Source organism: Pelobates fuscus, chromosome 4 (assembly GCF_036172605.1).
Source record: "Pelobates fuscus isolate aPelFus1 chromosome 4, aPelFus1.pri, whole genome shotgun sequence".
NCBI lineage: Eukaryota > Metazoa > Chordata > Amphibia > Anura > Pelobatidae > Pelobates > Pelobates fuscus.
In genome coordinates, this window is record NC_086320.1 from 122457516 (window position 1) to 122471061 (window position 13546).

The 13546-nt window shown below is 38.3% G+C and overlaps 1 protein-coding gene across 3 annotated transcripts in view; it reads left to right on the forward strand.

Moving 5' to 3' along the window:
- The window catches only part of MTCL1 (microtubule crosslinking factor 1), a 175960-nt gene that overhangs the window by 137614 nt on the left and 24800 nt on the right, over positions 1 to 13546 (forward strand). For all 3 annotated transcript variants that reach the window (XM_063451559.1, XM_063451560.1, XM_063451561.1), the window contains 3 exons: positions 343 to 579; positions 1891 to 2082; positions 8707 to 8874. In XM_063451559.1, the coding sequence (XP_063307629.1) occupies positions 343 to 579; positions 1891 to 2082; positions 8707 to 8874 (597 nt within the window). The remainder of the gene's footprint in view (positions 1 to 342; positions 580 to 1890; positions 2083 to 8706; positions 8875 to 13546) is intronic.

Here is a 13546-nt window from a genome sequence, read left to right on the forward strand (position 1 = left end):
CAATGCATTCTATTAGTATATATAGAATTGTCTCTAAATGATTTTTGATAATTGCAATGGTTGTATATTGGGAAGTAAGGAGGCCTGGTGCTTTTATGAATTTGAATAAACTGTGATGAGTTTATTAAATTTATTAAATATATTGCACGTTGATAACTCATCTACCTGTATGGACATCCCTGACACCAGAAACCTATAGGTTATCATATTTTATAATGTAACTCCCTTTTCGTTTAGGCATTCTTTACGTGAACTTAGTTTAACATTTATTATTTTACAGCATGCTATTTTATGGGATGTTGTGTTCTTACTGATGAAGGCTGTTGGTCTATTATCTCATAGCTGGAAGAGGAACATCTGAAAAACCTACGCAGGAAAGATTTGGAGGTCCAGAGCCTCACTCTGCAGAATAAGTTGGAAGAGAAAACCTGGGGCCAGGAGAAGAGTCTCTTAGATCAGGAAGTGAGGAACTTCAAACAGAATGTCTTTGTTTTGTATGTCAAGTTAAAGTGGCTCCTGGCCCAGTGGCGTCAGTGCAAGAGGGTGGAACAAGAAGAAGTGGGGGACAAATTGCTGCAGGTACTTTCTATTACATATGCGTGGTATATTAGGAGAGCTGCAGTCTAATGCCTTATGAAATAGTCAACTTTTTAGAAATTAAAAATGTATCAATTTCTCTACAGTTCTAGATCCCTCGCCACAGTGGATTCTATAATGAAAAAAAATATACGGGAGTTCTTTAGAAAACAAATATCTACATCACTTATACAAATAGCTAGCAAATTCATACAATAACCTGAATATATATCTACCATTATATATCTCTATAGTTTGCAAACATGCATACAAATAGCTATCTTATCCACTGGATCCTGGGTGGTGACTGTGAGTTTACTATGTAGTTGAGATCATGGGTACATATCTACCTAATTGCCACACTATAGACTATAACGGTAAAGAGAAGGCTGAAATAGCATAATAAAGGTCCTTTGTATGAAGGCTACACAGTAAGATCTGATGTACCTACTAGGTATGAATAAATGTGAGTGGTTGCTTCCTGAGTCAACAAGGTGAAATTCTCAACTTAATATATCATCAATGTAACTACATGAAGTCTCAGTGACAGTTATGTTGCGCTGATTCAAGTGTTTTGAATCTCCCATTTTATTCTATGAATTATCCACCCAGAACGCTATATGTCTTTGGTTAATAATAATCTTTTTCACTGATTTCTTCAGTAAAAACAAGGACTTATGTACACTATGTATGCTGGAGAGTGTGCTGTCCAACACACAAAATCTGTTGCCCTTGAAAGATAGCACTGTAGCACAGTTGTAACACTCCAAATACATCATCTATGGCACCATTTGTTTCCCATTGGATGTCTTATTTGTATATATTTATATCACTTTTTTTTTATAGAAGAACATTGATTTAATCACAATACTGTGTTGTGCCATAAGCCACTTTCACAGTACCTACGGTATTTCTACAAAAGCCTTACTTGTGCCTACCTATGCATGAAACAAAAATTGTCATAAACGTCATCGTTAGGAAAACATTGTGCCATTTAAAGAAAAAAATACAAATAATCTCATAAAGCTGGTAGCTAGAAATAAGTATTAATTTAATAAATGAATCATGTGATTTGACTTAAGGCTTCTAAAATAAGCTATCAAATCCAGGGCTTCTTGCCACAGTGAGTCACGTCTTGGGAAGAATGCTTTATTTTGCTAATAAAATATTTCTAAGTGCATGTTACGGGTAGGATGAATGATTAATGCTCTAACAAACAGTTCATCGTGATGTTGTTCATCAAAAGCACAGCTCTAGTGTAATATTTTATTTTGTAGGGTTATGGTGTTAATATGAATAGTGTCTTTTTTCCAGATTGATCAATTGCCAGCCCTTCCAGAGTTTGCTGTTCACACTGAGTTCAGGGTAAGTGACCCTGATATGGAGGAAGCAGAAGACACAGATGAGGATGCAGTGTTTGCCTTACCAGATTATACCCAACATTCCACAGCTGAAAATATCAGCCCCCAACTCCAGACAGCTGAACTGCTCCAGCACCAGAAGCAGGTATTGATCTTGGTCATATGTGAAGCTCAAATTCCAATATAAATGTATTGGAGGCTCTTCAAATATAATATTCAATTTATTATAATTATTATTATTATTATTATAATGACAATAACAACCTTGATTTTATTGGGCATCAGATTCTAGAAATGTGGATTCCTAAAGATATAATGATATAAGGTTTAAGTGTAATGTCGGCTACTGGTTACTGTCCAGCAATCCATATGGCAAATGAACACTTTGTGATTTGCATTGTGTTGAGAGGTTTGAAATGTGATGAATTTAAAACTGATCAATATGTATTTTGTGAAATTCTATAAATATGATCTCTGCAATCACCTAGTGGGTATCTTTTGCATAAACGTTAGGCCATATATTTAGACTATTCAACAAAAATTATACAAATAAGTGTAATGAAAATGCGCTTAATACAAATAAATAAAGTGATAGCGGCTTGGACACTCTGGATACTCCTTAATATCGCACAATACAAGCATGAATTTAAAAATAATACTCAGTGTTTAGGTGATATACTCCACCAAAAACACAAAAGAGTGAGTAAAGCAATGAGTCTTACATGGACAAAGTACCCCCTGAAGGTATGCACAGCGGCAGCATTAACATATGTGAAGATACAAAAGAATAAAACAAATAATACTGCAATATGGTCTATATTTATATGTGAATATAAAGGAGGGTCTTATTGTGTTACCCGTTAAGGGTAACACAATGCCACGGAGGAAAGCCATCAGCAATGATCTTAAAGAAGCAACTGTTGCTGCCCATCAAACTGAGAAGGGTTATAAGACTATTTCCAAATAATTTAAAGTCCATCATTCCACAGTGAGAAAGGTTATTAAAAAGCAAAAAACATTCAAGACAGTTGCCAATCTTCCCAGAGGTGGACATCCTTGCAAATTCACCCCAAGGACAGACCTTGCAATGCTCAGAGAAATTGCAAAAAAAACGATTTATAGTTCAGACTCTACAGGCCTTAGTAATCAAGTTCTTGACAGTACAATTACAAGTATTGTTTGTTCGGGTTGCCAGGAAAAAGGATCTTCTCTCTAAAAAGAACAAGGCAGCATGACTTATGTTTGCAAATTTGCAACTGAACAAACCACAAGACTTCTGGAACAATTTTCTTTGGATAGATGAAACCAAGGCGGAGAGGTTTGCCATAATGCATAGCACCATTTTTTTTGCAAAAACACGGCATATTAGCACAAACACCTCATACCAACTGTCAAGCACGGTGGTAGGGGGTGATCATTTTGGCTTGTTTGGCAGCCACAGGACCTGGGTTCCTTGCAGTCATTGAGTCGAACACGGACTCCTCTGTATACCAAGTATTCTTGGGCAAAATGTCCAATAGCTAAAGCTTGGCCGATAGTTACATAGTTACATAGGACAAAACTCAGGCGCCCCCCTCCCGCCCACGCCACCCCCACCCAACCCTCCCCCCCCGCCCGCGCCACCCCCACCCAACCCTTCCCCATCCCGCCTTCTAAATACACACACACACATTCACTGACAAATACGCATACACTAGGTAACAGAAACACACACACACACTAACACACACACTCACTAGCAGATACACACACACACACTCACACTAACAGACACACACACAGTCTAACAGACACACACAGTCTAACAGACAAACACACTAACATACACACACACACACTTACAGACACACACACACTAACACACACACTGACACATACACACACACACACTGACACACACACACACACACTAACAGACACACACACACACAGACCCACACACTAACAGACACACACAGACACACTAACAGACACACACACACTTACAGACATACACACACACTAACAGACATACACACACACTAACAAACACACACTTACAGACATACACACACACACACACACACACTAACAGACACACACACACTTACAGACATACACACACACTAACAAACACACACTTACAGACATACACACACACAGACACACTAACAGACATACACAGACATACAAACACACTCACTCACTCACATATTTAATACATTTTTTTTTTTAAATTTAACCCCCCCAGCCTCCTTACCTTTGGGAATGCTGGGGGGGGGGGGGGGGTATCTGTCTCCCTGGTGGTCCAGTGGCTGCTGGGCAGTGCGGGTGGGTGGGCGGGCGGCGAGGGAGCACTTCCTCTGAGCTGTCTGCTCAGCTCCCTCGCGCGCCGCAGAGTGATGCTGGGAGGCGGAGCCGGAATATGACGTCATATTCCGGCTCCCAGCCTCACTCTGCGGCGCGCGAGGGAGCTGAGCAGACAGCTCAGAGGAAGTGCTCCCTCGCCGCCCGCCCACCCACCCGCACTGCCCAGCAGCCCGCCGGCCGCCCAGCATGCCTTGTTAGCCGCAAGGCTAACAAGACATTTGCCTTGGGCATTTGGGGGCGGCTTTTTTTGCCGCTCCCTGAAAAATGCCGCCCAAGGCAAATGCCTTGTTTGCCTCGCGGCTAATACGCCCCTGTCTTATTCCCATGACTGTATGATTTAGATTGCATGTACGACCTGTGCTCACAACTCCCGCAGTGGAGTTTTCCACCACTAGATTGCACTGTGCAATACAATGCTCAGTCAGCTTGTAGTGTTGGCCGCCCAAGTGAGGGTTCTTCTGAAAGAGCCTCTTTGGGTCCTTAAAATATGACTTGAAGCCTCTGTGTAGGAGTGAGCTCTCAAGCTCCTCTGCAGCTCATCTAGTCTTTCCAGAATATGTAAGAGGGGATGAGGGAGTGAGGTAGCTGTCCCTGATAACATGGCACAAGAGCATACCTCCCAATATAGCTTCCAATTTAGTCGGTGTCATGGTGATCAGGTCTATTTTAGGAGCTAAAGAGAGGACTTGTTTTGAAATTGGTCAATCAGAGAAAGCTGACTGCCAATCAGCCACACTAAGGGTAACACTAAGGGTAACACACTGTTACAGTACTCTGAACATGGTCTTAGTGCACATAGCATAGCTACACATTCTGATTTAAGCAGCCTGGTACAGCAGGGCAGAAAGCCACACTTGTTATCGTCCTGCTATATTCAGGACAATTGGGAGGTCTGCAAAATGTGACAGAGGCTTCCATGCAAAGAGGGAACTCTATCACACTATATCATTCTATATTTGTTAAAGTAATCTTTACTAATGTCTACATCACAAGAATATTTCACTTGGAGTCCTTCCTGTTATACGGTGAATGTTGCTTTCCAATTTAGTGTTTTCATTATTCTGTGCATCCCCGTATAATGATGCACTCTTATTTGTACATTGTCACCAAATAACGAAGTGTTATTTTTAGGTAGATCAATAAGACTTTTAAAGGTGTCACTGGTGCCAAATCAGATACTAACATCCTTTGAGTGGAGATTATTGGAATGACAGTCAATGTACTCGATTGGGTTGATTCAGCAGTTAAAGATGCTGATGTTTGCTCTACTAAATCTAAAATGGCTCAGCTCAATATTTTACAGTGAGATAGTGTAACCCCCTGTAATAAAGCAACCTCTGAAGAGAACAAGGCTTGCTGCTGTAGAGAATTTTAAGAAATTTTAAAGCAAAGGTTTCACTCAGTTCTGTGCTAACTTGCACATAAATGGTAATCATTTTACTGGTGTATAGATTTAATTTTATTTGCAATTGATGTGTTTTTGGCATAATACTCTCTACATTCTGCATACGGGAAAAAGAAGAGTTCTGCAAGCAGCTGCTCACTTAGCCACTCGCTCCAAAATGGAGCACTTACAGTAGCATGTTTCTGTGTGTCTGTGCTCTCCATTGTGAGGCCATCTTGGTTGGGGAGTAAGTGTTTTCTTCTCTATGTCCTTCCTGGCAATTTGACATGTTCTTCATATGGCAAGTTCACTCTAAATCTTGTTTTATGGCCCATTTGGCAGTAATACTCTGCACATGAGAGGAGACAGATGAATTATGACTGACTATGGTAACTCTCATGTGACTGAGCGCGAGAGTGATCATAGTTTGTGAACATAGCCTGAGAATTGCCAGCAGGGTATGATGAGGGTGCACCTGTGCCCTTATAGAAAAGAAATTAAAACAATTCTTGAGATGGAAACTGTTTCCTAATGCATTACCTGTTATTCAATGAAGAAACATTGCTTCTTATAGCATATTGGAAATGGTGGCATCCTGTCTCTCCAAGTGAAATGTGGTGAAAATCAAAGCCCTTGGATATAAGGATGAGTTTCTATTTTTGTAGTTTGATTTGTCATTATAAAGTAAAATATATAATATCTTAATTTCCTTCTATTGTTTGAGTTTAGTTTTGTGCTTTTTCTTTTTCTATGTTTTTTGCCTTGCTGGTTTTGTGTTATGGAATATCATGGGTACCACCCAACATTTCAAATGGACAAAGAGGGACACTTTCATTTTAGGGTTGTGAGTGGGGTGTGGTCAGTGGCGGGCTGTTCTGAGAAATTTTAGGTGACTTACTAACAACTATTTATTTAAGTAAAATGTAACTTAGAAAAAAAACATTGTTTTCTTTATTTACACAGATTGAGTTCTAAACACACTTATTGCACCAAAAACACATTACTGCAAGTATTTTTGCTTTGGATCTCTGTTATAAATTCCGACACACCAACAATATGGAGTTTCAAGAAAAGAGGTATATTGAGATAGAAATGAGGGACAGAGGAATTTGGGCCCAAATAATTCTGCTAAATAGGGACATTTAGGAGGTATTTGGACATAACAGTGTAGGCTTCTCCACAGGGCCTTTGGAGCAGTGCAAAGGCATTGTTTACATTAAAAAGACTGCAGGGACAGTCTATAGCCATCAGAACCACTACATTAAACTGTCGTTCTGGTGACTATAGTGTCCGTTTAAATACATGAGGTTAACCAGACAGATATCTCAGGTCAGAAGATATTAGTACAGACAGAGTTTAGTAGAGAGTCAGTTTCTGTGAGAGGAGTATAGCACCCCCATCTTAAAACTTCACCAGCTGCTAATTAAATATACATCATTTGAATCTCCCCTGAGGTTTCATAGTTGGAAGGTGATTGTTAGGGTAGATTGTCATTTAGTCTCTCAGCATACAAAATGCTTACTAGTTCCAAAGAAAAAACTAATGTACAGGCAGGAAAGTAATTAAATGGCTGATAATAAAAGGGACTAAAAGATTATTGTAAAGGGAAGATCAATATGTAATGCTGAACATGTAATATATATATGTATAAAAAGAAAACAAAAAACAGACAATCACTACACAGTAACTTCCAAGTTTACTATTGATTTGCAAGTAAAGATTTTTGGGGGGGTTTTGTTAGTCTGCTCTAAATTTACCAAATTCACTGAAATAACTTTCTCTTTCATAAATAAATTACAATTAAAGATGATAATAAAAATTTCAGGAGCGTCATAAGAATATATAGGTTTTGTTGCGTGATTTGTTCACAATTTGCATGATTTGATCACGATAATATTGCGGGCACATGCATGGACAGATTTGCTTCCTACAATCACACTTAGCAATTGACAGCAAGACCAAGTGATGCTAAACCCTTAACATTGACATCCTGCACAGCTAACTGAAAAAGGGGGACTTTTTGTTTGTTTTGTAGCTGGGAGCTGTTATCACTAAAGACACATCAGATATTAATCCCAATGATTTCAGCTTTGCAGTGTTCTGGACCAATGGCCAAACTAATGTTGAAGGGGGGCCTAGTGAAGGAATTTGTTTTTTGGGTCCCATCTAGTTCAAGGACGGCCTAAAGGTTGAATCACATCTTTCATATAACCTCCACAATACTTTGCCAGCTGGGAATCTAACGTTTGGCCACCCTTGCAGGATTGTATTTGTGGGTTGACTATAAACTTGTTTTCATATTGAGTAATTGTGTGAATGTAGGGGTTTATGTGTGTGTGGTATTGCCACCCCATCCCCCCAGCTTGTTGGGTCCGGTCCAGCTTCACCAGCAGTAGTTCTACCTACCATTGTTTCGGAAACATTCTTCAGAATGCTTGCATTATCAGCAGCACCATGTTATGATCACAGTAAATATAGATTGTAACTGCTACTTTACACTGTCAACTGCTACTGCAGATTACAAATAGGGTGTGCTAAGATGCCAAAGAACAATGTTCCTCCAAGTGACACAGTAGTATTCTGTAATTCCTAATGGGGTCAGTTGTCCCATTAATATTCAGGCCCATCATGGTGGAGGAAGAATTGGTCTTCAGGAAATTGTTTACTGTATGCATTTCATGACTATATCTCGAAAATAATATGTGCAGTAAAATTACTTACAGGAAGGTGACCTTGTATAATATTGCTTTAACTTCGTTGAAAACTAAAGCATGTGCTTCATATAAAATAATGATATTACCATGTGTGAGAATCCGGCCTAATATGCACAATAAAAACAACAGATGGTAAAATAGATAATTGATTAATAAAATGATAATGTATCAAAATTATATCTAAACTAAAGTCTGTTACTTGTTTTGCTGCTGTTTTTAAGAGTGCGATATCTTCTTAATTTGAGCAGTATTGCACTTGAAACAATTGTTACGTAAAAGTACAAATAAAATATTTGAACTTTGTTTGCATTATGTCTTGTAGGCCGGGGAAAATCGACGTCTCCTTGATGCATTTAAGGGCTTATTAGATGATTTTCGATCCGAGTTGCATGACGAAGAGAGAGAGAAACATGAAATCCAGCAGTATTACGCAGAGGAGAAGGCATCTTGGAAAGTTACAGAGACTGAATTCAAGTGTCGGCTAGAACAGGTATATAGTTCAGAACTTAATATAATAATTTAACAATTATTCCTTTTTTTTTTTTTTTTTTTTTTATTTAAATCAGCAGATATTCCTAGGGATATTAACATTAGTAAGTAGTGATTAAGGCTAAAAGAAAGGTTGAGGATGGAATATTTAAATTCCATATCGGGAAATTACACCTAGCAAAACAAACTAGATAACTGAATGATTATTGATGGGATTTTTTTTTACAGATTTAAAACAAACACTCCTGGAGTAAACAATGAGTCAGAATGGGGGTATACGTGGGTGTTAGGGAAGGTGGTAAAAAAAAAAGGAAAAGGTAGAAGCTACATTACTGGGCCCCACTAAAAATATTGTGTCGATCTCTAAAGTGCCATCATTTATGGATAGCTGAATACATGTATAAAGTCAGGTGTCAAGGTGCATCCAGTCAGCATCTAAAAAGCTCATCAGAAAACAGGGGCTACTGACAGGACTAACCAGGAGAAAGATGTCTGTCTCCTCATTCTCCATATTGACTCAGACCTCATAATAACTATTGGGGCCATGCTAAATGTCTCCCGTATTTCCCATAACCCTGTGTAGTATGTTGTAGATTTATACTGTACTCATCTCCTGGATGATGACATGAGAGAAATTAAACCATGGGCACAGGAGGAAGGGGTGCACAGTCATGTGGCTCATTAAATGTGCCTCCACAATGCAAGATAAACTTTCAGTTCCCATAGCAGTAACTATGTTCATAGACCCTCTGAGCCAAGTGTCACGAGTCTTCATTCTCCTGTGCTACTAAAAGAGACCATAAACACTCTTTTTCAGGTGCCAGAGAATGCCCGGTCACCCTGGTACTCATGGACAAATAAATAAAATTCTCTACATCCTCTTATATTCTTTGCTAAATTTGTAATTTGATCAATTTGTCAGGTCCGTTAAGCAATTTTTGCGGTTTACTGAGTAAATCTCTAAATGTTGCCGTATGACTGAAGCATAGTGCGTAAAGTGTTGGTTTGGATATGATTGTTTAGAAATTGTTACCTTTACCTTGTATAGCCCTGACACTACATGCACAATAATCTTTGAAATCTGACTGAGAACACATTGGGTCTGTTCATTTTACATCACATTCAGGCACTGGGAAGATTATGCAGTAAGGACAAGATTAAAATCAGATTACACTGGAGATTAACCTCATTCTTCAGCATGAAACCCAATTTACACTCTAATATAAAATGAAATCCCTTAAAAAAAATATCAACCAGCGTGACACTGAGCCATTAATATGTAATTACAGGGAAATCATCAATATATTCTTTTATATTTTTTCTTCAACTTCAGAAGTATTAAAAAAAAGCTATAACCTAGAATGGTAAAATCAGACTAATGACTGATTAAGTTTTGGAGTATCTAGAATAATGTTAGCATAGCAGAAATGTTGTATATATAAACACCATGTACTAATATATTAGTACTAATTTCTATAAACCAATAAACATTCAATTTTTTTTTTTATTTAATGCAGACAATTTACTTTAATCTCTAATTAATCTGCGTGAGTAATATTTTTCAACAAATTAAAATTTCTAAACAACTTCTGTATGATATAAGATACCATGGAACACAAGTTCTAAAAGGAACTGGCTCACAAAACTTTATTTTACTTGAGACTAGCCCATATGATCATTACATAAACATTGCTGTGACAACTCAAAAAAAATACAAACAGTCAAATCATAGCAGACAACATACAACAATTTATTATAACACAAGGACATATTTATAAAGGGGTGGGGAAGACAACAATTAACAGAACATCTCTCTCCTGCCTGCAGAATTAGCAATATGCAAATCTATCTGAATATGCAAATTAACCAGTCTTGCTATTCAGGTAGTGCATATTGCTGTTGCTACCAACAGAGGCACTACAAAGGCTCCATTGCCAAATCCACCTGAGCAATCCTCGGCAGTACAGGAGAGCAGGCAAAACATTTAACAGTATACACACACACAATATAAACAATTACATTACACACACCCTGCACCTATAATGGGTACAGGGTAATTAAAACATAAGAAAAGTTCAGCAACCTACATAAATAGTCTGTCTGAAGGTCCAGGTGATGGTGACTACCGTCACAAAGGTGAAATAAAAGCTCTCAGGAGTTTAGTTTCCATTCGAAAACAGCGAGTGTGTGAATGGATATTTTGAGCTCGGACACATAATATTTCAAATAGCCAAAGCCACTTTTGTTTTAGGGCTATGGCTGAATGAGTCAATGGGACAGGCTGTTCGAGAGCATCTTAAGTGAGTTAATTACCTATTCATAAGTTATGTAACTGAGAGTAAATTTGAACAAAGTATTACATTCAAAACAAGCATATTTGGTATCATATTAAAGGACCACTCTAGTGCCAGGAAAACATACTCGTTTTCCTGGCACTAGAGTGCCCTGAGGGTGCCCCCACCCTCAGGGACCCACTCCCGCCAGGCTCTGGGGGGAGGAAGGGGTTAAACTTACCTCTTTCTCCAGCGCCGGGCGGGGAGCTTTCCTCCTCCTCCTCTTCTTCCTCGCGACGTCATCGGCTGAATGCGCATGCGCGGCAGGAGCCGCGCTCGCATTCAGCCGGTCACATAGGAAAGCATTCATAATGCTTTCCTATGGACGCTTGCGTGCTCTCACTGTGATTTTCACAGTGAGAAGCACGCAAGCGCCTCTAGCGGCTGTCAATGAGACAGCCACTAGAGGCTCTGGAGGCTGGATTAACCCTCCGTATAAACATAGCAATTTCTCTGAAACTGCTATGTTTATAAAAAAAAGGGTTAATCCTAGAGGGACCTGGCACCCAGACCACCTCATTAAGCTGAAGTGGTCTGGGTGCCTAGAGTGGTCCTTTAAATTACTTTGAGTACTTATTACCTTGAAGCTCTTAAATAAGTCTCTAAACACCAAATGTTTTGTGTTTCAGAACGACGCAAAGTAATACATATATTTAGATTCCAAAATAGGGTCTGCCTCCTATAGAGGACACTTGAGAAATACAGTATCTGTGATTAACAATCATTAAAAAAGGAACTTCTCTACAAGTTCCATTTGTCTATTTTCCCCAATCAGCTTCCAACATCTCTCCATCATTCATCTTCCCTATTTTCTTCTGAATCTCCTCTGTCCAAGATTTCTTTTTCTATCACCATACTTTTTAAGTGTATCTGTTTAAAAGGGACAGTCCCTATTTTGAACCCACATTCTTCTTTCCCTCTTTTGTATTCCAATGTCCCTCTTCTGTAGGAGCTCTGCATTGCTGGTGTGTATTACAGTGTCAACAGCTATAATATAGTGATGTGTCTTTAAACTACAATACATGTTTTTAGCAGTCAGGCAGGGTAAATAAGATACGTTGTTCTTGTTCTAAATTACATTTTAGTTTCATAAATTATTAATAAGTAACTTAAATTTCTCTGAACTGCCCATTTCTAGCCACACCCCAGTTTCACCACTAAAAATAAAGTGTCCCTTATTTGAAATGTTGGAACGTATATGTCACTGTGGCTCTTTCCCGTCCTATCACATTGCTGTTGTGTAAACAAATGGTAGCATTATATTGTTACTTTATTTTTGTGGCTATGTTAAAGCCTGTATTCCGGTATTGATGGACACTACAGAAAAATATAATTGAGATCTAGACACAATTCAGATGCATATGCCGAGTTACACTTTATTGAGCTATGAATACACCATAACTAAACTGGGGTGCCACAAAATCTCCATAAGGACAACTTGCTTGGCAACCGTGAGATATAGGAAAGTACCGAAAAAAACAGAAATGCCACGTTCACTTACTGATTGCAGCTTTAACCCCTTAAGGACCAAACTTCTGAAATAAAAGGGAATCATGACGTGTCACACACGTCATGTGTCCTTAAGGGGTTAAACTGAGTAAACTATTTTGGCAATATATGAACTTTAGCAACACAAAAAATGTTTAATAAGAAATTTAGATTTTTTTTTTCTCCACAATAGCAAGTCATTTACTCTTTATGCAAGCAGTCCATATGGAAAACAATTCAGGAGCGCTGTTAAATATACACTAGTAATTGATATTAGTCACCTTTTTGTTTCATTGGCTGGAAAAAAAGATTACGAAGATGACTGTATAGTCTGGCTCAGGACTATTATTTTGCAGACAAAGGATATTGGCAGTTGATAAGACGTCTGGTTTATAAATCACTTCAAATCATCTCTAAATCCAGGTGTTCCTGGGTCAATTTTTACTTTATCTGCAATGTGTGAGCTTATATTTCCTCTGGCTTGCAATCTGCATCATTTAAACTTGATCACTTACTTTTTATTTTATTGAGGTAGTTCTTTATACGCCAAGATTCCGTGTCATATTTTCTGTCTCGGAAAAGCCGTTTGCGTAATTGATTTTTCTATGTTAAAGGAATGAAAGGTTTTGTTTGATTGAATCTACACACTGAAGAATTCATTATTTTTTTTAAGACAAATTAGCCAATTTGGTGGATATTTTTTTCCAAACTCAACTATTTTCTATTTTGCTGTAAAGTTGTCAACTAAAATGCCAGTCAGTAGTGTTTTTCAATTCAGTACAATGCACTGTTGTGTAAATAAGTGATATAATACTAATTACAAATATAAGTTAAGGCTAAAAAGTCTTCAAT